Here is a 26,393-nt window from a genome sequence, read left to right as displayed (position 1 = left end):
GAAATGAATTCAGTGTGGTTAAATGACCTCTCCGTGTTGTTAGATTTAGAAAGAATTTGGCAAAATTGGGTATAAAACCTGGGTTTAAACTCATGATCTAGTGTTTTCTACTAACTGTTCATATAAACAGGATACCTTCAAGATCACTTTTCAGTTTTTCTAATAACATCCACACTACTATATGGATTCAGAAGACAACTTTTGAGAAGTATCAAATTTTAATGAGCATTTAATGAATTCCTAAATGTATAACTTTAAAATCAATGCGGTCTAAGTGCATTTTTTCACTGAAACATTGATGATGTCAGAAGCTACAAAGATTACAGAAAAAATCTGGACATCTGTTTCAGTACCCCTCACTTACCAACTGTCTTGACAGCAGTAATTGCAGTGATAGCCCCTATTATCCTAGGAGATATTCACTCTACCAACAGGGTTACTAGGACTGTGATATCCTCAAGAAATAGTCCACTAATTCCAATTATCCAGGAAAATTCAGACTTCTCTTCAACAAATTATTACAATCTAGCATATCATTTTCTGAGATTATGAAGAGCAATGATTAATAGATAGGAAGAACATGGCCTCTACAAGAAGGCTGATTATCAAGTACCAACTCTTAACTCCAATCTCTCCCACAGAAAAATTCCTGAGATGTGGTATACATTTCATCTCTATTTGTATAATCTTGAGTATGTCACCATTTTTGAGAGACGCTCTAGCTGGCTATCCTCTATACAGTATATACCTCTTTTAATTTTTGAATGGTTGGAGTAATCTCTTCTTCAAGTATCTGGAAAATAAAGGAAAATCAAATTTTTCAGTATGAAAGTACCATTAAAAACACTGAAAAGGAAAAGAAGCATGAAGTCCAAGGAAAACTAGGGAGGGGGAATTTCCTCTTTACAGCAGAGAAACTCTGAAATTACTCTCGTCTTTAAAAATGTTTTATGTAAATTTAATTACCGTCTTAATTTCTTTCAGCTTAGCCTCTTTTTTTTCTATAGTTTTCTGGGCAGCTATTTTTTTGTACTCATACATCCTGGTTCCAGCTGCTTCTTCTATCATGGACAAAATCTGGAAAGACAATTATATTAATGTTTTTAGAATCCAAGATAAAGAACTTCATTGGAGTTTACAAAAAGTATATAATTTAAGGCCTTAACTTCACTCAGCATTTTACCAAATAGTGTCCCAAATGGATCAGAGACGTTAAGTGCATGTATTACCCGTAGCCCTAACATTCAAGAAGTATTTCTGACCTTTACTCCAATCCTAAAATCAAACTGCATGCTACACTGAGGTTGCAGAGTAAATCTCTTTTAAAATTGAAGCCAGGGGTGTCTGACTGGCTCAGTCAGCTGAGCATGTGACTCTTGATTTTGGGGTTGTGGGTCTGAGCCCCATTGAAGCCAGTAATTCCTCCCTCCTCTTTTCCTTCATATAGAAGTCTAAGAAAGTAAAGACTAACAACACTCAGTTGTCACTTCAGAAATTTCTAATTAAAATTGTTGCAAGGGATTTCAGTCATTTTTTGCCAACAGGATGAAGCATGACATAACATATGCATTCCAAACACGGCACATGCATTAAGAACTTCGGCAAGTAACTTAATTTTTTGTGCCACAGTTTCTTCATCCACAGGGTACTTAACATCTCACAACACTGTTGAGAATTACACAAAGTAATTCATGTGAAAAGCACTCTGAAAAAGGCAAACACTAGTCAATTGTGTTTTAAAAGTAGAACAATTTTACCAGCACTCCTTTTTCAGAAGCTTCTACTCACCATCAATCTTTATCTCGAGAGGATTATTTCTCTTGAAACCATTTTGATTTCTATGTATTTGACAAGTTTCAAATTAGAAGTTTCCCTTAAAATGTTATCTAAAGAAGATATGCAAGACCTATGTTCAAACCAGACTGGTGTTATCAATGATGTTTTCTTCTTAGTTCTTCTCAATAGAAGAGAGTAACTATAGAGCCTTTGTTCTTACACAAAACATTCATTCCTTCATACCAACTCTTTTCAAGGGGGCTTCAAGAAAAAATTAAAATTAAATCTTAATACCCTATGCCCTAAGAAATCCACTGTATGCAATGAATTAATTTCACTCAAATCTTTTTCTGTAGGGTTTAACTCTGACACGGAACAGTGGTTGAGAAAGGCTGCTTACAGTCAAATTTCTTTTAATATTGGGCACATAAAACTCTTAGAAGAAAACAGGAGGTTAAGCTCCTTGACATCGGTCATGGTGAGGATTTTTTTTTGGATTTAACACCAAAGCAAAGGCAACAAAGGCAAAAATAAACAAGTGGGATTATATCAAGCTGAAAACCTGCACAACAAAGGAAACCACAAACAAAATGAAAAGGCAACCTATGGAACGGGAGAAAATAGTTATAAGTCATGAATCTGCTAAGGGGTTAATATTCAAATATGTAAGGAACGTGTGTATGGGAACAAACATTTTTCACAAAAAACATACAGATGGCCAGTATGTATATGAAAGGTACTCAACATCACTAATCATCTGGGAAATGCAAATTAAAACCATGAGCTACTACTTCTGTCAGAATGGTTATTATCACAAAGACAAGAAAAAACAAGAGTTGGTGATGCTGTGGAGAAAAGGGAAACCTTATGTACTGTTGGTAGGAATGTAAATTGGGTGCAGCCATTATGGAAAACTATGAAGGTTCCTCAAAAAATTAAAAATAGAACTACCTACACCATATAATCCAGCAATGCCACTTCTGGATATTTATCCAAAGAATACAAAGACACTAACTTAAAAAGGTATCTGCAACCTCATTTATAATACCAAGACATGAAAACAAAGTGTCCACTGACAGATGAATGGATAAAAAAATGTGATATGTATATACACAATGGAATATTATTCAGTTATTTAAAAAAATACAATCTTGCCATTTGTGACAACATGGATGGAACTTGAGGGCATTATGCTAAGTGAAATAAGTCAGACAGAGAAAGACAAATACTGTATTATCTTACTTGTATGTGGAATCTAAAAAGAAAAAAAGAAAAAACTGAGCAGGGTGTCTGCTTCTCCCTCTGACCCTCTTCCCTCTCGTGCTCTCTCTCTCAAATAAATAAATAAAATCTTTTAAAAAATAAATAAAAATAAAAAAAATCTGCTCAACAATGACCCGTGGCTTTTCTTAAACCTTCTCATTTAATCCTCAAAATACATGAGGGAAGAACTTTTGACTCTAATTTACAGATGAGGAAACAAAGGCTCAGAAGGGTTATGTTATACAGCTTTAAAAAGGTGAGGTGACACAGTGCCAAATAGTAAAAAACAAAAAAAAAAACAAAAAATGACTTTCTTTACTAATCATTCTTAGTAATGTTTCCAAGAATTTTAATGGAAGAAATTATGCTTAAAAAATTGATTTAAAAGATTAAAAACAATATCTACAGTTATAATTTTTACTGTCCACAAATAGTATCCTTACCTCTGGAGGTTTCATATTCAATACTTTTGTAATTCGGCCCTGAAAAATGAAATGGCAGTTACTATAATGATAGAGTCATATAGGCATACATGTTTATCCGCCCTGAAGTTGTTCCATCCTAATATACGAATCTTTTGGGAGTTCTTTCTTTTACCTACATTACATTTGAGACCAAAGGTACCTTATAATTCCAGAAATTTGCTATTTACCTTTTCACTTACCAGTGACATACAGTTATTAAATAATACAAAGTTAACTCAGACCATATTTCTGAAACAATATTAATGACATAGAAGTCTCCAGCAAGTATATAAATATATAAATGTTGGCATAACTGTTGAACACTTCTTGATTTTTTTTTTTTTTAATGGCTGTGCTCCAAGATAATTTCTAGAAATACATTGCCCACTTCTGGGCCTCAAATAAAAGAGTAAAATCTTTTATTTCAATGCCAGCATACCACTATCAAAAAACAAAACAAAACCCTACTAACTCAACTCTCAGGGCATCATATTACTTAGGATTTAGATTCATTTGAAATCAATTTTCAGCTTTGAGGCTGTGATGTGGTAAAAATAATGTTATTTTGGTTGCATTAGGATCCTGCCATTGGCCTTGCTGAGACTTTCTAAGAGGACAGATGGATGGGTCAAGTGAGATAATATAAAGGCAAGACGATATTAGCACTTATTTTTCATTTGAGTAAGTTTCTAAGGAAGAAAATTACCTAAAATTTAATATATATTTGAAATAATAAAATGCTTGAATCCAGTACTTTAAAAGGATACATTATGACAATATATTTTTTAAAAAATTTTTACAGTGACTGTGTATTATTCTTGCAATAACAAAATAAGTCAAGGAAAATTACTTCTAGACATTCTTCAAACTTCAAATGTGTATCTTAGAACATATCAGTACATATAAACAACGTATACTCTTAACAGGTACCCAAATACCACTACAATAGAAAACAAAAAATGGAAAACCCAAAAAGAAGCACTTCTATTATAATAACTTAAAAAATAAACGATGTCAAAACCATTATATAAAGACCATAAATAAAATACCTGCATGATGAGAAAGTGAGGGTTGTTAACATTAAGGCCAACAGAACAGAAGAGATCTTGTACTCTGGTATTGTTTGCATTTACTCCATTGATTAAATATTTATTTCTACCACCAATAACCACCTAAAAGGGAAGTATTTTAAAAAATATAAATGAACATACACATCTTGAATTAAGATGATAAATTCCCAAATATGTTTCACTTGTTTGTTCTGTCCAACTAATGGTAAATAAAACCAATCCTGAGTAAATAATGGAGGAAGTGTGAGATGGTCAACAAGAATATAGAAGTCAATTGTCCTGACTCAATCCAAAAATTTTTGCTAACTAGTTATATAACTATACACAATCCTCCTAACTTCCCCTGCATTGGACTAGATCTCTAAGGTCACTTTTGACTTTGTTTCCAAGTATGTGTAAAACATATTCTAACCCTGATCACTCTTTCTGCAATTTTTCCACCCTCAGAGGTTAACCCCTCTTTCCCCCACTTTTTAATTTCCAAAGAACAGAAGTCAGATACTAAAAACTAAAGACAAGCAGTTTTGTTTTGGTTTTTGTTGTTTTTGTTTTTAAGAGGGAAAAGGAGAGAGAATCTTAAGCAGGTTTCACGCCCTGCGTTAAGAACCACGAGGGGGCTTGATCTCACAACCCCGAGATCATGACCTGAGCTGAAATCAAGAGTCAGATGCTTAACCAACTGAGCCACCCAGGTGCCCCAAAGACAAGCAGTTTGATAACAATCCTTGACAAGATTCTAAAAGGGGTTAATAAAGACATGACTTGTGAATTCTTGAAAGAAAAAGAGTAATCATAGAGCTTCAAAGAACAACTTATACCAGACACCAGCTTGTTCAGACTCTACTATTGCACTTCTACTGTGACCTAAATCATCATCTCACCCATAGTATTTTGAGGTCCTTAATAAGATGTTTCTCATTCTTCTATCCATATTTCCCAGTGCCTTCAAGAATGCCCAGCACACAGCATACATTTAATAAAATACTGAATGAGTGTTAATTCATTTCCTGACAGGAGTATGAAGCTGATCATATATTAATATATTTGAACAGACCTAATATAGATAAATATTTTAACAAAATCCTTATGACAAAATTTTGGTGAAAATACAGGCATATGGAATGCGTGAGGAAAGGATTTTTAGGTAGATTAGTAGCAGACTTACTGAAAATTCCTAAAAGGTATTTGATGGATGCTTAATGACACATAACAGGATTTTATCCTAGTCAATGCCTTATTTTTTTTTAACCATAGGTTTTTATTAAAATAGGGGACTCATAAGTTACATAATGCTAAGATGGAGAGTAAACAGGACTTAACATAATTTTTAAAAACTGACAAAGTAACATTGTATGACTATAAGAAAAAGGGACAGATGTATGGTCCTGCACTGGTTTTAAAAACCTGCTTACATACAGAAATGGCAGTAACACAGCTAATAACACACATTTAAAAAATTAGAGTGATTTTAAGTAAATCAGATATGAACTCATAATGTATTATGAACTCTCCAATGTCATATATGGGAAAACAGAAGGGCACTTAAAATTAAAGAAATGACAATCCTGCTTAATCCTGTCCTAAGGAGACTAATTCTGATAAATGCAATTTAAGGTGCCATGCATTAAAAATAAGGGCATAAAAAACTAGAGCAAATTTGTGTTCAGTGTGATCAGACAAGTGAAGGAAATAGAAACAATTATCAGTTGAAAGACCTAGAGAGATTTAGCTTAAATATTAAATATTTAACACCTAAATATTAAACCTAAATATTAAAATTATGGAATACATTAGATTTGCTTTTCGATGCTCTCAAGGAACCAGATTTAATGTGTAAAAGTTGATGACAATACTTTGGCTCATTTTATAGGAATAACTTTTCAATTAGACCTGTCCAATAACAGAATAGATTACCTCAGAAGAAAACAAGATCCCAACTACAGGTATTCCAGCACAGAGAAGATTCAAGTATGGTTCAAGATTTAAGCATGGTTGAGTGTCTACACTGATTGATGGCTTTTCAAATCCCTTTCAATCCTCTTGGTAAATGGTAGAATCTGTATGATCAAATTTTTAACATAAGGAAGATATTCTTAAGAAATCTAGTCAGAGGGTGCCTGAGCGGCTCAGTCAAACATCTGCCTTCAGCTCAGGTCATGCATGATCCCAGGGTCCTCGGATGGAACCCCGCACTGCATCGGGCTCCCTGCTCCACGGGAAGCCTGCTTCTCCCTCTCCCACTCCCTCTGCTTGTGTTCCCTCTCTCACTGTTTCTGTCAAATAAATAAATCTTAAAAAAAAAAAAGAAATCTAGTCAGTATTTGATCAATTTTACTCATAAACTTTCTCTCCACGAAAGTCATATTGCCAAAAAACACCTCAGACATAAGTTCTTAGATATCCAAATATTTTGAAGCCACTCACCTGCCTTGTTACTGTAATTTCATCATGAACCTCAAATCCTAAAGGGCTTTGCTTTTTGTCAGAATTATCAAATGTGATTGACACTGAAGCTTTGGTAATACCAGCCTGCCCATTTTTGTAAACTAAATCTTGTAAATTAGAAGCCCGAACCTAAAAAAAAAAGTTATCAATTACAAAACCCCATACTGCACAAAATGGCATTAAAATTGGGTTTCTTGCTGTTGGAAAACCACCCATGTAGTATCCATTAAGTAGCCAAGGACAGACAGCTGCATTCAGAACCAAGAAAATCAAGGAAAATGGGAAACCACCTAAAATGAGTGCCTTTCCCCACACGACTTTTCCACCCCTGCATTGAATTGTTTTCCATTCATTTCTTAACTGAAGTTCGTTTGAAAGATTTAGGAAGACAGCATCTAAGAATTTCACTGTTCGTCCAATTCCTTTAGATCCTGAAAAGGCATTATAATGCAGGGTGAATGGGTAGGCATAGACTCTGGAAGAAGACTGCCTTAAAGAATGCCTGACTTTGAGTGTTGCTCTGAACATCTTAAAGGGATGAACCTTATGCAACACCAAGTTTCTGTTTTCTCACCTGAAAGATGGAGTAATACTATCTACCTCTAACGGATTGTGGTGAGGTGTAAGATAATTTGCATAAACAAAAATGCAAATGAAGAGAATACTGGCAATAGTCTCTAAGTTCAATGTGGATTCCCCTCAGGGTCCCCAAACTTATAATTCACATAAATCAGAAAATTTACCTGAGATAGGTTGGAGATGCCCAGCAAAAAGCAGATGGAGTCCAGTATGTTGGATTTCCCACTACCATTTAAACCAGTGATAGCATTGAAGAGGGGGTCAAAACCATTGACTTCAGTCCTCTGAGCATAGGACTTAAATCCTTCAAGGATGATTGACTTAACATGCATTTTCACTACTGACTTGGACAAGTAAACGTCTGCTAGGAATCCAACAGGCCACAAAGCAGCTCTGTATAAAACAGAAATTCATAAGTGGGACAGAAATCTGTAATCATAATGTATGTAAAAGACTAAAACGTAAGAATGACAGCTTAAGAGAAAACAGCCACTTGCCGAGCAACTTCCTCTGACGTAAAGACACCTTTTTCCAACTTAATTAATTGGAATTAAACCATTAATTCAACCTGAAGTCAACGACTTACTTTTCTAGGCTTACCTTCCATCTTTATCATACTCTAACAAACTACTGATTATTTCATATCCTACCCCCTTTGCCCATAATGTCCTGCTCCCAAAAAGACATGACTCGCTCTTTACTACACTCAAGTCCTTGCTCAAACGCAACCTTACTAGGGTTTTTTCTGACTTCCCTATTTAAAAACGCACCTGTCCCCCTCCCCTCACTCTGCTTTTTCCTTCATCGTACTTAGGATGACACTAAACAGTATTTATTTATCCGTCTATCCAGACTATCGTAATGCAGAATCTTTGCCTGCGTCCACCGCTGTATGCTGGAATAGTGCCTGACTCTAGGGCGCCGGGAAAGGGGAGTGCCATCAATATTCACTAAATAGATGAATCCCACATACTCTCCAGCTTGTTTTCACTCTGCCTGTTCCCTAGCCCCACCAGGCCTTTCTATCAGCACGTTTGCCCGACTCCAATGCTGGAAAGGAAGTAGCCACTCTGTCAGGGAACCCATTAGGGCTGACTTTAGTTTGAGGGCCCCTCTTGCTAACCCCTCTCTCCCCTGGTACACAAACAAAAAAACCCGTCCTCCTCTCCAGGCAAGAAATGCCAGACTAGGCCCAACCTGCCGCGCGCACGCACCCGCCTCACCGCTGCGCCAGGCCGCCCCGGCTTGAGGCGCCCTAGAAGCTAATCCTGGTTACAAGAGCAGAAAGCCGGTCCACTTTGCCGGGCTTCGGGCCCTACTAAGAGAATCCCTCCATAGCGGCTGCAACACTCGCCCCGCGCTCCGCACTCAGGGCCGGAAATATTTATACCTTTGAATTTCGGCGCGAGCAAAGGACCCCACCTCCACTGCCTATTTCAGTGGCCGGTGCCTAGGAGATGCCTGACGTAGAGGTTCCATTTTTCCCTCCCATCGAACAACCAAAGTGCCAGGGAGATAGGAAAGAGCGTCACGACAAGGGCAGCTCTGGGGATGCGACGGCTGGGGCCTGAGGACTAAAACAGCAAGTGGCATGTGTTGAGCTTAGCATCCGGCACTCCTTGGGCAGCCACGCACCTCAGCCTCGGGGCCTCGCGCCTCGCCGGCCCCGCCCCACCCCAGGCCCCGTAGGCCTCGGGTCCTCCCGGAGGCCCCGCCCCTCCCGGAGTGCCGCGGGCTTGGCGGGACTCGCTTGTACGGCCGCTGTAGTCTTAGAGTCGTGGAGGCAGGGAGGTGGGAATCCTTGTTGCCGGTGTCCTCGTTGTATTTCAGAAGCCTCAGAATTTACCCGATTTGGCTCACATTTATCAAAAATGGGAGGCTGCGCTTTGTCCGGGCTGCGGAGGCGCGGAATTTGGGCGGACTGTGGGGCGCGTTCTGGCTCCGCCCCTCCCGGCTCCGGACCCTGGCGGGCTTTTTCATCTCAAATTTCGCAATGGGCAGGGACGTTAGTTTTCGCGGCGGCTGCCTAAAGCCGTGCTGATCCCAGAGGAGAAATCGTGTAGGGCCGGCAGCAGGAGGTGGACAAATAGGTGTTCCCCTCCCTGCACTTCGATAAAGCAGTGGCAGAACTAACATTTCGGAGAATTTCTTTGGAAACCCGACAGCTAATATTTATTGAGCTTTGTGTGACCGGCTGGGTTCCAAGGGCTTTAAAATCCTGCAACAACTCTGTGAAATCCGTGACACTGTTTTCATTTTGTAGATGAGCGAACTTACTTCCAGTAGTAAGTGGAGAAGCTGGGATTTGTTCCCAAGCAGTCTAGCTCCATAGCGCGTACTCTTAAATTGCTATATACTATTCCTCTTCGTGTTCAGAATCCAGGACCACTAAGAACAGACTCTACACTTACTAGTGTGTTTTGTTCTTAACAAACAAAACTGACCAATTTACTCACAGTTGAGCGTACTGATAACAGTAATTTAGGAAGGACCGCTTCAGAGTGCATTGTAGTACTATCCCTAGGTGGTGTATAGAAAGATGTTGCAGCTGGTATACTATTTTAAACCATATATTTAAAACTACCCCCGCCCCCCGCCGTGGCTTTGCAGCATTGGACACCGGTCAAACTGCCAAGAATTACCAAGAATGGGCCTCTGTTTTGACATTCTTTGTCTACTTAAGAAGATAAAATAAGTTTGGGATGGTTTTGGTTTGTTTACTAAGAATTATTTACTCATATCCCATCCCCTTCTGTACTGTCAATGGTTACTGGCCTAACATCTTTTAGTTAAGTATTTATCTTTGTCTACTTTGGTTCCTACATCTGCTACATTCTACAACTCATATATTGGTTCTATTCAATTTTTTAATTAATTTTTTATTTTAATTGCAGTATCATTAATATACAATGTTATATTAGTTTCAGGGGTGCGATATAATGATTAAACACTTTCATACAACACCCAGTGTTTACAAGTGCAAGCCTTAATCCCCATCACCTATTTAACCCATCCCCCCACCCACCTCTTCTCTGGTAAACCTCAGTTTTTTCTCTAGTTAAGAGTCTGTTTCTTGGTTTGTCTCTTTTTAATCTTTGCTTGTTTCTTTTGTTTCTTAAATTCCACATATGAGTGAGATCATGTGGTATTTGTCTTTCTCCGACTTTTTTTTTTAAAGATTTCATTTATTTAAGAGAGAGACTGAGAGAGGGCATGAGTGGGGGAGGGTCAGAGGGAGAAGCAGACTCCCCACTGAGCAGCGAGCCCGCCGTGGGACTCGATCCTGGGATTCCGGGATCATGACCTGAGCCAAAGGCAGTAGCTTAGCCAACTGAGCCACCCAGTCGCTCCACTCTGACTTTTTAGCTTAGCATAATTCTCTAGCTCCATCCATGTCATTGCAATGGTCTATTCAATTTTAATATACATTTATTTTCAACAATGTCCCCTTCATCACTTTGTGAGGAAAGAATTTTAATTTGCCAACAAACCCTAAAGTGGGCCTTACCAAGTTGTGAAATAAACATTTCTTTGGGGGTGAAAATGGACGCTATTCGCCTTTGCACTTATTTAATGGATTGTTTATATATTTAAGTCAAATGGATGAAAACAGATGCAAATGCACTTTTGCCAGATGAGCACTTCGGAGTTGTTATAAGAATATACATATCTACTTCCACTGAAAGTGTTTACTAAAATGAAAATTGCTTATTAAAGGAGAGATCTATATCCATTTTAGTCTTCCAGTATGCCAGGAACAGTAAGGAATTTCCTTTACTACGGATGGACTTGAGGAAATAACTAATGCCTTCTGAGATCACAGGGAAGTGGAGAAGATCAAGGCACAAAGCCACTCATACTCCCCTAATTTGGAGAGGGAAGGGCTGGAAGTAAAGATAGACCATAAGGTAAATGTAGTAAAAATAAAACACTGTTCTTGTTTCATCACCATGGATCAAAATCTTTTGAAAGTTTCAAGATTGGCAGGCCGGTGGAGTTTTGGTCCTTACGTATAAGGCGGCAGCACCAACAAAGGCACTGATAAAGCCATAAGGGGGTCCTAGGAAAAAGATTTGGTCTACTCTTCCAGGACACGGAAGGACAATCTTTCCCTGGGTGCACATTTCTAATTTTAGAGTTCTAAAGTAGCTCTTCTTGGGACTTAGATGAATCCTCTCTCCCTGCAACTTAGGACCGAAGAAAAAATGAAAGGACTTTACCTTCCCTGCAGACATAAGGAAAGGTTGATTCATTTTGTTGAGAGATTAACTTGGGGTTCAAAGGAATGAATTGATAATGATGGGAAGTTCATATTGTAAAACTGTATTGCATAGCAGCACATTTTGAATACACCAGGTATAACCTGTTTGACAATAACAAATATAGCTGAACATAATTTAAGTAATAGAAAAGGAGGTGACCATTCATTTACCTATGGGATCGGGTTAGACCTGTTCACTTTCATTTCAATGACAAAACTGTTTTGAGTACTACATGTTATGTTTGATTCTTTGTGAAATCTGCCTATATTCTTTCATCATAATTTCTGCTATTTTGCCTCTTTAATCAAATATCTTTATTTTCCCTTTCAGGTACTTCCAGCTTTTGAGTTCCTAACTCTACTGTTTACAACATATGCTGAGTTTTACTCATGGTGATTTATATCCTCCCCTGGTACTGTTCTGGGATGGGGTGGTTTTGTTTACAGGAGTCTCTTATGCCCTGAGTTGTGAAAGAGTCCCTTCAGAACAGTTATGTATTTGTTTCTGCCAGGGTTTTTTGGCTCTTAAATATGCTGGGGCATTTGTGAATGATTATTTCTCAGTTTGTGGTTCCTGAATTATGCAGATATTGTAAATTTATGTCATGCAGGCCTGGGGTTTTTATTTCTCACAGGTACCTTTTGTTTGTAACCCCTATTCAAAGCCCCAAGCAAAGAACAAACTTCTCTTCTTCCCCAGACCAGCAGGTGGGATTTTTCGGTCCCAGTGACTGGCAGTTGCTTAAGGCTTGAGGTTTTACCTGAGGGCTTAGTTCCTGCTCCTCCGCCTCACTGAGGCTCCAGGCCTTATGCTTGTGCCCTGAAACCTAGCCACTGGCTCCTGAGCCATATAGCCAGGTTATAAAATGTGGGAGTGGTGCAATTTTTCAGTTTGTTTCTGGCACTGAGAATTTCCTGTCGTGTTTTTTTGTTTTGTTTTGTTTTTTGGGTGGTTTTTTTTTTTTTTTGGTTTTTGTTATTGAGCTGGGCATATGGTTTATATAATTATTATTATATTTTATCCAGTATTACTATATAAAGGGAAGTTCAGTCAGCCATATTAGAGGTCTTCTTGATGTCGTTTTTGAATGTAGGCGAGTTGGTGTTGGTGGGGTGAGGTCTGGAGCCGGCAACCAAGAAAGAATTCTTAAGACCTCTTTGGTGCAAAAAGGTGGTTTTATTAAAGGATGGGGACGGGACTCATGGGCAGAAAGAGTTGCTGCACTGAAGTTTTGAGGAATGGCTGATTATATACTTGGGGAGTTGGGGGGGAGGTAAGGGAGAAGGGAGGTTTTCAAAAGAACATTTTTATGCTAAAGAGGACCCACAGGATATTGAGACCTTGCCATTGTCAAGTTAGGGTGGTTTTTCCCCTCTAGCAAAGCATTAACATTAAGACACTTGGGAGGTTAAAGTTATACTCTGCCTATCACAAGTCCTTGTCCGTGGGCTGCAGGTTACCAGGAAATTTTATTTTATTTACAGTCCCTTCTACCTTTGTTTCCCACATCACTATGGATGGGTAGGTGATGTTAGGGCTCCAGGAAATTTGAGTCTATGGGTCTATGGAAGTTGGGCTATTGATAAGAATGCTTTTTCCTTGTAAATCACTAAGACATTTGTAAACTGATAGAGGCTCATGTCTTGTGGGACTGTGATCTCTATTAGTTGAACCATTTGTTTTTGTTGTTTTTTTTTTTTCCCTTTCCTTAGTTTGAGGGCAGCCAGGAGTGCCTAAGGAATGTCACATATATCCCACGTGGGAGTGGGGGTGGAGGTTTGCAGGGTGTCAGCTTGTGCTTTGTCCTCAGCTTGCCTTCTGTTCCCTCATCATTCTCGTTTACTTTTCATGAAGAACATCAATGATCTCTGTTTTGCCCCTGCCAAGCATTGCTTTCAGATTCTTACATTCCATATAGAAAGTAGCTTTTCCTAAAAAACAGAAAGAAGTCTGGTACCAACTAGCTCTTAAGAAAATATTTTCACACAGTACTCATAAAATGCAAAATTTTCTTATTTCATATTTGTAATTTCAGTTTTTCAGCTCTCTTTGGCTTTTATCACTTCCATGCTGGCTTATGGCCAAAGCTACTCATCTCCTTTCTTCTGTTTTGCCACACCCCTTCCTTTATGAAGATGATTACTTGTGGTAATCAACTTGTGCTCCCCTTTCTCAAATGTAATTCTCATTTCATTGTTGTCTTTGTCATCACGTTATCTCTTTATTTCAAATCCATACACATCTGCTTGATCTTCCTCCAATTGGTTTCCTTTTATTACTAAGTTAGTTCTTATTAGATTCAAACAGACTCTTCACTTTTGGATTTTTATTTCACAAACTCTGCCTCTTCTGTAATTAACATTTTTCTCTGTACTCCTCTACATCATTCTTCAGTCCTCTAGAGCCACAAGTATTTCTTATTCTTTGAATTCTGACTTAAATTCCCACTTCAACAAATATGTATTAGTACCAGTCTCTGCCCTCTCTAAAGTTGTACAAAATACTTATGTTTCTGTATCAGAAATATGATATCTCTGGCTATTCCCTTTCAGTCTCCACTCTTCTCCCCAAATCCCACTCCTACACATAAGGGTGGGGTCTTGCCCTTTGTTTCCCAAGGAACTTCAGACCAGGATAATGTAACATCAATACATTTCTAAGAGTTTGAGGGTGTTTTTCCTTCAAAATACAGCATTTTTATGGACATTCACAGCAGAGCTCATGTGGGGCTTCAGCAATCCAGATCTAATTCTCTTTATATCCTTTGTCAGTGGGCAATGAAAATCATGTCTCCCAGTCTTCTCTGTCATTTCCAGTTCTCCTCTTCCAATTTCTATGGGTCACTGTTTGGAAAAAAAGAAATTATTTATTGACTTTTATAAGGACAAGCAATAATGTATGGCATAGAATAATCTAGATTCATACATAGTAAAGGACCATGTTTTTAAGAGAAACAAATTTTGCCTACAGTAATATAAATATGTTATAATATTAAGCAAAGCTGTTTATTTTCTTGATGCTATATATCTAAAATCTTTCTGTTCTAGCAGAGAACCATTGCTCTACATTTGTGTAAACTTGAGTATCCATTCAGATGATTCTCTAAAAACAAAGGCTTTTCATCCCTAAAAGTTTAAACCTTCACATTTCAGGGGAAAAAACAGGCCTTGCCACTTTCAGACAACAGTCATGCCCATCACTGCTCTTCAAGGATTTAAAATAATCTAATTTCAGACTTGGCTTGAGTCATCTTATTGTTATTAAGTAATTTTATTGCTTAAAATATTGATGTATACTTGTGCTGTGCCAAGTTCTAAACACTTTTCCTAAGTTACTTTATGTAACTCAGCAAGTATTTTTTTATTTATTTATTTATTTTTTTTAAGTATGTCCATGCCCAACATGGAGCCCAATGTGGGGCTTGAACTCACAACCCTGAGATCAAGAACTGAGCTGAGATGAAGAGTCAGACTCTTAACCAACTGAGTCACCCAGGCACCCCAACAATTCTTTTATTATCTCTACTTTATAGATGAAGAAACGGGATCATAGAACTAGACTTTGATCACAGAGAAAAGCCAGGACTAAAGTCCATCCATTTATTCAACAAATGCTTGAGTGCTTACAATGTCAGTGGACAGTACAACAAAAATTTCTGCCTTATTGGAGCTTAGATTGTAGTGGATATCAGTTTTTATTTTATTGATTACAAAGCATAACTTTTTGCAATAATCTTATACTGCCCTAGAAATAACTAGCAGTAATTTTCCTCTCCATGTGACTACTGAAGCCCTCAGGTCATTGAAACCCCAGCTGACCTATTTCACCGGATGCTGGACATTCTCCATCAAGTTTGGATTTATAGTGGGTACCCCAGGTTTAGGTCAAAAACATAAAACCTGAACAATTTTAACCACTGCTCACAGGGAGTGGACTCTTAGTGAAGAAGTAATATCCCACTAAGAATAAATGACAGGCTAGACAGGTAGATTTGTAAATGTTTATAAAAAGCAGATTGGATTTAGCATAGGTCGAAGTACTGAGCAGGGACGATAGGAGGAAATGTTCTTCATGGTGCTGGTCAGTGGCATCTTCTTTTTATACAAAGAAATGTTGCCAGCAAGTCTGCTTAGGCTAATTTGGAGTAATTTTATTTTGAATATTTCTTATTAGTTAATGGGATCTAGAAGTGTAATAACCTAGTGAGAATTTCTCTATAAATGGCAATCAGATTAGTCTTATTCATGAAGCTAATAAATAAGCTATAATTCAACCTTTTACATCTAGGGAAAATAAAACTGGGGTCATGTTGTTTAAGAGGGTAAGGGAATTTAACCAAACACTGGGGGATTTATAGCCGATTTATGATGAAGATACATTCCAACTGGAAGCTTCATTGTGATTTAAATTACAGGTCAAGCTGTGCAATGTGTTTTCTTTTTAGGGGAAAATCTTTGGGGAGGTAGAGTGTGCTTGTTTAAAGAAGAAACAGGAAACAAATAAGAAAAGATTGCATTTTCTGTTTTTCTTTTAAAATTTCAAGCTGCTTTAAGTCAAATTGCCCCTGAGTTCCTGATGGTGGCTGTTGTGAAATTTCTTTGTTTTACTTTCTTCGTGTTATTCTCGTCCTCTGTTCCAGAGCAGTTATTTCACCTGACAGTAACAAAAAGATGTAGGCAGCATATCTGCCACCAAACTAATATGGAAACTGGAGATAAGGTATTCTCAACCTTTCTAGAATTGTGACATCCTATCATTTTAGGCTGACTCACATAAAATTAGTAAGTTCTACAGATGGAAGAGCCTTTGAAGAATTATAGCCACTCATTTTGCCAATGGGAAAATTAAGTCTTCTAGTGATTTTCCTATATTTACTCTTTATCTCAAGTAAATTAAGGTCTAATGAAGAAATAAAACATGCGTATGAATAATTTTAATTCAAAGCTTAAAGAAATTACTTCCCTGCAAAATAAAAATTAAAACAGATAATCAGAGGTTGACTCTGGAGGGAGACATTCTGCTTGGAAAAGAACAGTTAGACCTTACAGCTCAGATGCTTAACTCTCTGACATTTCCCTCACCCTCGGCAAAATTCCTCCACACTTAACCACAACCACCATGCAGGATTCAGCCATGAATGCAATGGGGTCAGAGGTGGGGAATGGGGACAGAAGGCCTTGAAATGACCTGCTCTCCCTTTAAGTCTCTGAAACAAGGCCAAGTCAAGAATGGAACATTTAACCAATCTTCTACTGAAGCTTTAGAATAACAGAGAAACAGTCCATAGAATATGGTGACAGAGAGAAGAACCTAGCTTACAAGTCATGACACGGGACAGCAGATACTCTGGGACTCCCAGGTTTAGGGTCATCTGTGCGAGACCCCAGAGAATCAAATGGCACTAGAATGTCCTGTCTTAATTTATCATGTTATACCCCCCCACCCCCCACCAGCTTCCATCTTAGTTTCTCTATGCCTCAGGCTTGAGGAGCAGCTTCATAGTCATTCACTTAGGGGGACTTCCCCATTCAAAGCAAATATAACACAGGACTGGTGTAGAGCGCTAAGACAGTCCAAACAAGGAAAAAAAAATTATGGTTGAGAACAGCATCATTTCCTGGTAGGGTTTCCCTAGATGGCTTTTGAGCTGAATCCTTAAAGGTAAATATGCTTTTGACAGTTGGAGATTGGGAAACAACAGTCCAAGTGGACAGATCATTGTGGACAAAAACTAAGAGGTAATGGTTTCCGTAAGAGATAACCTGGTACAGGCGCCAATGATTTTATTAGGAATTTATATTACTCTTGTCGTGGATGATGTGTTGTCCCACACAGAATACCCTTCAGGACAGAGGCAGAAGTTCCTTCAGCTGCCAGGAGTGATGGCTGCTGATAGCACACAGCTGAGCCCCTTCCCAGGCACTGCTCTCCCCTGAAGCAAGCTGCCTCGCTGAAATCACACCTCCTCTTCTGTGAACAGCTACCTCCAATGACTGGCTGATGCTTGGACACAAAAGCCCCTTTGCTTCAACCAGGGTCATCTAAACAGTTGCCCATACAGTCAGCAGGGGCCTTGTGACAGCCTCGCAGTTCAGCATCTCCCTGGGGCCAGTTCTGTTTTCTGCACTTGGTCACAGGTGTTGTTCTGGACAGCACTCTTGAACTGGCTTTCTGCATAGCAGTCTCTGGGTCTCACTGTATTCTCTGGGGAACCCCCTAAGAAAACTCCAGATATAATTTGAGACACTATAGGCTATTTTAACAACATTTAACAAAGAATTGGGAAAGCCTAAATAGTATATATGATTAGAAGTGCTGGCTTGTGGTGTCTGTGGTATAACAAGTTGGCATTGCAAATTAAGTGCTGAATTACTAAACCAATTTATATTCCACTGACAAAGAACTGGAAAGGAGAGAAATTGTACTTGAGCTGTGATTTGGCTGTCCTCAAGCTTTGCCAAGCCTGTCAATCAGTTCTGGTCACTAAGTGTTAAGAGCTCTATTAGTAAGATTGTATCAGGAAATTATGCTGTGGGAAAACAAAATAAAACCAAAACCAAACAAAAATTATCAAAGGCTTAAAAAGCAACAGTAGTTTATTTCTTGTTCATGCTATATATCCACTGTAGGCCAGCAGGGGGAAGAGATATTGCTGCTTATTATAGTCACCATGGGAGATAGTCTAATGGAGTAGTCTCTCCCTTAGAACCTTATAGATCTCCGGGCCCCTGGGTGGCTCAGTTAAGCATCTGATTCTTGGTTTCAGCTCAGGTCATGATCTCAGGGTTGTGAGATAGAGCCCAGTGTCAGGCTCCATTGGTGCAGAGTATGCTTGAGATTCTCTCTCTACCCCTCCCCCCTGCTCCCCCCCATCTCGAAAATAAAAATTTAAAGAAAAATCTGGTTAAAGTGGTAGTTGAATTCTCAATTTTCAATGAAATTTTTAAAAAGCTTGGTAGTAAGTACCTTTATTATCCTTTATTATCTTTCAAATCATATCTGCACTGTTTAGATTTTTACATTTATTTTATAAACATGTGTTAGGTACCTTCTATTTAAAAAGTGCTATGATTGTTACTCTTGGAGCATAACTCTGAAATCTCTCTGGAATGTTTCTTTAAATACATTTGTACCTAGTTGGAGATACAGGCATTTGAAGTTTATAGGAGGAGAGAACAAAGACAAGATAGAGGCAATGTTAAGTGAATGCAAAGGAGGAAATTGTTAAGTGCCAAGTTTTATGTTTGAAGCTGGACAGGACAAAACTGTGCCCTCTACAAATACACTTGAAAAGACTCTTCTGGGGTGCCTAGGTGGCTCAGTCAGTTAAGCATCTGCCTTCGGCTCAGGTCATAATCCCAGGGTCCTGGGATCAAGCCCCGCATCGGGCTCCCTGTTCAGCGGTGAGTCTGCTTCTGTCTCTCCCTCTGCCTGTCACTCCCCCTGCTTGTGCTCTCGCTTTCTCTCTCTGACAAATAAATAAATAAAATCTTAAAAAAAAAAAGAAAATACTCTTCTGATTTGAGCTATATAGAAGAGCTAGATAAGGAAAAGTGAATGTTATACTATTGTTTTTAAACCTACTTCTTGATTTTCATTTCCCCCTTCCCATTTAAGACCTTTCTATTTACATCTAAAATTGTTTCCCATATACAGCACCACAAATCTTCACGTGCTTAGGATAAATTATAATGAACTGAAAGCTAATATCATTGCTCCTTGAAACCAGGAGCCATGCTTTTTTGGTATTCTGTACACTCTCTTCCAAGTTAATGATGATTTATGGTGATAATTACAATAAATTGCACCTCTAATGCCTCTTACAGCTTATAAAGCAGGTTTACATATACTATTAAAGTTATTTCCACAACATGCTCATGAAATGGGTTCGGGAAGTTTTAATAAAATTATTCCCATATCATAGATAGAGAAATTGAGGCTGAAAGAAATAAAATAATTTAATTATAGTTGCAGTTATTTATAGCTGTGAACAAACCACCTTCAAATGGTGGCTTAAGATAATGGCATTCATTTATCTTGCTCATCTGAGGGCTGACTGGGCTCAGCTAGTCAATCCTCCCTTGGGATCATGCAATCACGTGATCACTGGGGCTGAGGTCACCTCAAAGATTTCACTCACTGTTTGATGCCTGGGCTGGGAAGATTCAAACATCCTATATGAGAACTGTTGGGGCTTCTCAGGCCCAACTTTCTCTGTGGCCTGCCCACAGTCTTTCCACTTTAGACGTGGGCCACCCCAGGAAGGGGTATGAACTTAGCAAACATGGTTCTCTGCGGCTGAAGCAGTCCCCGAAGCTGGTGACAGCTGACGACCGTCTGCCAACAGGACTCCCAGCAGCTGAGGCAACAAGTTCTTCATTAAAGGAGAATTACTTACTTTGGCTCCAAATCCAGTACCCTCATATTATACCATACTGTCTCTACTAATATAACATCACTACTCTGTAGACATTAAGAAATGTTAATTGTGAATTAATTATACAGTGAAAATATATAATCACATTGGGACACTTTAGCAATTATATAGCACTTTGCATGTACATCTATTACCAGAACATGCCATACCTTCCTAATTTGAAGGTATTAATGAGATCACATCAGCATTAGCCCTCAAATCTTCTTGCTCACTTCAAGCTCCCACATACTTCTCCAACAATTCCAGCTACTTTCCTTTCAGAGTAGCCATCCTTGAACATACATGGGAATGCCCCTAGATGGGATATCTGCACTACAAGTCAGTCCAGATGCCAGTGGCTGTCAGCCTTTATTTACTGCTCCAGGCTGCACTACTAATGCTCCTATCCCTGATTCCAGGGTTGCTGCAGAGGAGAGTCATTGCTGTGATCCAACCTATCCTTCAAGCTCCAGAGACTCCTTTATCCAACTGCTTAATCAACATTTCCATTAATATTGAGTCAGCATCTCAAAATACACTGGTTCAAAACCAAACACCCGATTTTGTCCACTGAAACCCCTACGCTTCTATAGTTCAGTAAATGGCATAACCATTCTCCAGAACCTAGAAGTCATCCTTGATTCCTTTCTTTTGCATCCTGGATGAAAATACCTGAAAGTATATTACTCATTTGCTCATCTATTTATTTTCTGTTTCCTCCTCCTCAAATTTTAGCTCCATGAGAGCAGAAAATTCATTTGTTCCATTCCCTAGTGTGTGTCCAGCACCTGCAAAAACTTAGGTCTACGATTTACATAGAGTAAGCACTAGGTAAATATATGACACATAAATTGGTGAAGAAATGAACTAATTAAATTCTTTTAACTAATTCAGGAATCCACAGCCACCAGCTTCAACAATTCTATAGAGATGCTTCCCCAAGAAGATATATCTGTCCTAAGCAGAGATAGCTCTTAGTGGCCTTAGAATCAGGCCACCTCTACCACTACTACTTATTGAATACCAGCCACTCACAAAATCTGCTGATGTCACAGCCAGAATCACTCATACGATGGAGATTTCCCAGGTGCTGGCCTCTGAAACTGTTTTGTCTTTATTTTCAAAGACACCGTGTCCGGTGGCCTGTGATGGCATCAGACAACATTACTGCTACCACCGTGCTAACACCACAGCATTTGGGAAGTATGTTATGTTCAGTTGTAAAAAGAAGTATTCCACAGCAGAGATATTTGGGTCGCAAATCATTACTGAGTCTAGTGAAACAGACCTTTCAATTGATACATAGCCCCTTTTATTCTCCCTGGACCTATACGCAATCATAGCTGGGTTAGGATGGATACAAATAAAAACTTAACACTGAAAGGGGCCAGTTTCTTTTCAGACTAATTCCTGCCATTCTTAAAGAGAACTCTCTTGGCAGAAGCTCTATTGTCCATCACAACAGTCTGTTTCCAATGTAATACAATCCATCTTTCCTACTTTCCTTCCTTCTCCCTCTTTCTCCTTCCTACTTATCTTTAACAAATATTCACAGAGCACCTATTCTGTTAAATACTGCGGAAACAAAGATGAATTAGACAGAGTCTGTAATCCCAAGGTACAGACATATATTTGGAAAGGTGCAAAATAATTATTTCAGGTTCATGACAAATATATATATATGCTCAAGCCACAGGGGGTCACAAAGATAGGAGAGGCCAATTGTTAGTAATTAATAAGATCTTAATTCAGGAGGGGAAATAAGATGTATCTGGAGATGTGGTTAAGTTTTCTTCTTCAGGGTGATAATGGAGTGTTGGAGGCAAAAGAAGCAAAGGAGATACAGGCATTTGGAACAACACAGGTAAAGCCATGAAGAGGTAGCCTAACTCATGACATAAAGTATTAAATCAGTCTAAGTTGGACACCTGCAGATTTGTCTTTGTCTTCAATTAAAAATATGGATTATGTTTCAGATAGAAGTAATTCACAGAGGGGAGAAGACATCCCTTCATTTTTCTTTTATGAATTTTCTTATTATAAAAGTACCATAATTCATCCTAGGAATTCAGAAAAGTACATGATAACATCCTGGCATATTTTTTCCTAATTTAAATATGTATTTGTGTATTACATACATATTCTTAATATACAAATTTTTTATAGATAGCTAAGGTCATATTTTATAGACGTTGTCACTTTTTTTCTGATCTGTAATGCACATATAACTCTAACTGCTCCAGACGAAGGTGTGGTTGGGTGTGTGATGCAAATTCTCCCACTGAACTGATTGTCTGTTCCAGGACATAATTACTTTTTAGGTGTGGCCCAGTAGGATGCCAACTCCTAATATAAAATCATGGTCAACATAGCTCAAATTTCTGATTGATCTGATAGATCCCTTTATAAAAAAGGAGAGAGGGCGCACCTGGGTGGCTCAGTCAAGCATCCGACTTCTGATCTTAGGGTCATGAGTTCAAGCCCCATGTTGGGTTCCACACTGGGCGTGGAGCCTACTTAGAAAAAAAAAAAAGGAGAGAGAAACACACACATTTAAAGAATATAGAGTATCCTATGTAGAAACTATGTGTATATAGCCAAATAGAATACACATGAAATATAAAAGTATCTTTCCTATTATAATGAAGCACACAGTCTATGTTTTTACTTAGAATAATAGTTATGCTTTATCGAGCACTGATAATTGGCAGATATTGTTCTCAGTTTTCTCCTGTATTACACCTAACTCAAAACTATTTCCCGGTATTTACAGATGTGGGAAACTGAGGCTCAGGGAGATTAAATAATTTGCTCAAGTCACACATCTAATAAATGCCTAGACTGAAATTAAACCCAAGTGGATTACAGTAATTATTGTCGTATTAAATAAACACCCAATTTAGTTATCTATTCTCCTGTTAATGGATACTTTGACTGGAGAAACAATGATATTTTAATAGTTGTTATCTATATTTGGTAGGATTTTGTAGTTTAGTTTTATTCTTTACTGTTATGAAGAGGAAAAATTACTATGACTGTGGCTCTGCCTGTTCCTAGCAGGACAACACTAGGCAAATACCCTCTTTATATTTAATTTTTCGTCTTTGTCATATCTGGAAATTGAGAGTGTTGAGACAACTTTTTGAGGATCCCTTCTTGCTCTGAAATTCTGTGGCTTGTAAGGCTTGACAAGGGATAGAATATTGCATGCGGAGGACCTATGTTGAGACTAAAGTTCATGTTTATATAATATTATTTCTAAAAATACATTATAAAACTCAGTTTTCTTTAGAAAATACCAAAAAAAAAATCTGCAGAGGAAAAACTAGAGAAAGCAAAAGAAATCATTTTGGAAGAAAGGTATAGTAGAAAAGCATTTTTCAAGAAGCAGGACTGAGTTACATTTCAGGAATTGCTACTTTCCAGCTGTGTTGAGAAAATGCTTTCCCTCTGATTCCCAATTGCCTCTCCCACCATAAATGAGGCAATTAGGAATTGAAGAAGTTAATATCTTGGTGTAATATCAGGCAAATTTGATACTACATGGAACATCAGAATCAGAGCAGTAAGCAAAGTAGGTTTATCACCTTCTGGGGGATGGAGGGAGGAAGGCAAACATTGCCGACTCTTGGACAGTAACACAACACATACCAAAGGTGCCTCATTCCAAAGACAAAATGTGCTTTTCAATATAAGGCTTTCTAGGAGAATCTGGGGGTGGAAGGGTAAGGATGTTTAGTGATTCCCAGGCTACATAATACAAAAGTCTTGTCCTATGAGATCTGTATGCTTATTTGCAGAGGACTCACTTGTAGATAGTCAGCCTTTAATCAAACAGTCCTTCCGTATGGGAGCAGAAAGAGGTGTGCCTACTCAACATTCCTGATTTCTTCCTCCCACAGAATGAAACCTCTTCCTTGCTGCAAACCATGGTGGAGGAACTGATATGGTTCCTCTCTACTGTGTAATGATGATCCATGATCTTGATGAAGAAAGAGTCTGGCAGTTACATAGTTGAGTACATACACACTGAGGTCAAAGACGAAAAAGGGATCACAGCACATTACATGATAACAAGAAAGCACGTAACTTACTTTAGGGAAAAAATGTGGATAAAGGGAACTCTCATACACAATGAATGAATTGTAAATTGGTAATATCTAGTGACATTGAAGGTGTATATTCCCTACAACTCAGCAGCTTCTTTTATAGGAGAAATTCTGCCATGTGTATAAAAAGAGATATGTTCAAGATTTTATGGCAGCACTGGTTGAAAAGGGAAAGAATTAGAAACAAAGTGTCCCTCAACAGGAGAAAAAATAAATTGTGTGATTTAGTCATGAAATAGAATGCTACAAATATAAAGCAGTCAAAATAAGCAAACCAGAGCAACACATATATTAATATGGATGACACTCACAAACATAATGTTAAATAAAACAAAGCACTTTGCAAAATAATACCTGTAATATAATACTATTTATATAAAGTTTAAAATTCTGCAAAATTATAATATATATTGTTTAGAGATAAATACAAGTGTAGAAATAGTAGAAAACCTAACTATAAGTGATAAACATTGAATTAATGAGACTACCTCTGAGAAGGAACCAAGGTCATGGAAATACCAAGGATTTTAGAGAGAACCCCAACAATAACAAAAGCAAATATGGAATAATGTGAAAGTATGATAAAACTAGATGCTGAGCACATGATTTTTATTATGGCATTCAATATTGTTGCCTGAGTTTTTTGAACTACTTAATCTTGAAATACAAATTTAAAAAGTTTAAACATTATATGTAGCACATTCAAGCTTGTGTATTTTTTAATGGGTATAAAAATTGCCTTTGACATGTATAAAGGATAGGATGCCAATCAAATGTTAGAAACATTGAATTATCACCTCTGGATTCTGTAGAAACATATAAACCTGTAAGAGGAGATAAATTAGGGGAATTATGGGTTTCATTATCATAGAGGATTTTATCTTCTTACTGAATGAGAGAAATTTTATCCATTTGTATGACTAATATTCTGGCTCTGAGTTTTACCACATATATAAGCACAGGTATTTCAATTTTCTGTAATTTACCCATTTCTAAAATTGACATATTGGTTTTTTTCAGATTATTGTTTCCAAGCTCTTTGACAAGAAAAGGTAGCTTCTAAAATTGTAAGTAAAGTCAGCACATTTGTTTGGCTACTAAACCCGATGTGTGCTTTGTTTCAGCAAGTAAAACTCATAAGAATGCATTCTCACCGTGTCTGTCTAAGACACATTGAGGCAATGAAGTTCGAAGGTGTCATGTTCCTGTAGATTTCTATTATAGTAAAAATCCTTGAAGCATGAGAAGTGTGTAGCCATACTGATGTTCTCCCAGCATGCGATGGAGAATTTATATACTCTATTTCACTCCCATAAAAGAAAATCTATTGCCAAAAATAATGGTCCTGCACATATTATATATTGAAAATGATCAAATACCTCCTTTTAAAAAATCCCACTTTTTATGTGACATAAAAATATAAATTAGGAAACCAGAGTTTGAAGAAAAATGGTTAAAATTATCATGGCTTTTAGCATCAGTTTTTATTTTGCTATATATTTTACATAGCTTGAACTAAATATAATTTTGAGGCAATAATGTGTCTATTTAATTGCATATTTTTATTAAAATATTTTTAAAAACTTTTCAGGAAGTCTTCTAAATTACATATTTCTATAATCCATTCATTTAGTACTTCTTATAGACCTACCATGTGCAGGATATGGGGGACCAAGATGCATGAGGAACATACAATTTAGCATGTACCGAATTTATATATTAAAAGCATTTGCCAAGAACTTCTCAATCATATCTTATTTTACAGTAGCTCTGAAATGCAGATATTCCCACTATGTTGATTTTGGCAGCTCCTCTCATCAAGTAGAATCTATATCCCATGACTTGACTCTGAACTTCCCTTTTGGTTAATTTTGGTCAACAGAATGCAGTAGAATTGACTGTCATTTCTGAGCTCAGGTTCTAAGAAATCTTCTACTTGCTTTCTCTTGGCATTCTCACTTCCATGTGAGATTTTCTAGCTCAGGCTAGCTTACTGGAGGATGAGAAAT

The 26,393-nt window shown here is 37.8% G+C and overlaps 1 protein-coding gene across 1 annotated transcript in view; it reads right to left on the bottom strand.

Moving 5' to 3' along the window:
- The window catches only part of SMC2 (structural maintenance of chromosomes 2), a 76,944-nt gene extending 67,978 nt beyond the window's left edge, over positions 1-8,966 (bottom strand). Inside the window, exons 1-7 of the mRNA XM_028108806.2 lie at positions 8,812-8,966; positions 7,762-7,990; positions 6,998-7,147; positions 4,553-4,675; positions 3,483-3,521; positions 967-1,077; positions 749-793 (exon numbers count right to left, since the gene is read on the bottom strand). Coding sequence (XP_027964607.1) covers positions 749-793; positions 967-1,077; positions 3,483-3,521; positions 4,553-4,675; positions 6,998-7,147; positions 7,762-7,929 — 636 coding nt within the window. The 5' untranslated portion in view covers positions 7,930-7,990; positions 8,812-8,966. The remainder of the gene's footprint in view (positions 1-748; positions 794-966; positions 1,078-3,482; positions 3,522-4,552; positions 4,676-6,997; positions 7,148-7,761; positions 7,991-8,811) is intronic.
- Positions 8,967-26,393: the final 17,427 nt, after the last annotated feature.

This window comes from Eumetopias jubatus, unplaced genomic scaffold, assembly GCF_037043125.1.
Source record: "Eumetopias jubatus isolate StellerSeaLion01/CBP00866 unplaced genomic scaffold, mEumJub1_p1.0 scaffold_15, whole genome shotgun sequence".
NCBI lineage: Eukaryota > Metazoa > Chordata > Mammalia > Carnivora > Otariidae > Eumetopias > Eumetopias jubatus.
The sequence above is the reverse complement of the archived record's forward strand: the minus strand, read 5'-3'. Positions and strand labels throughout refer to the sequence as shown.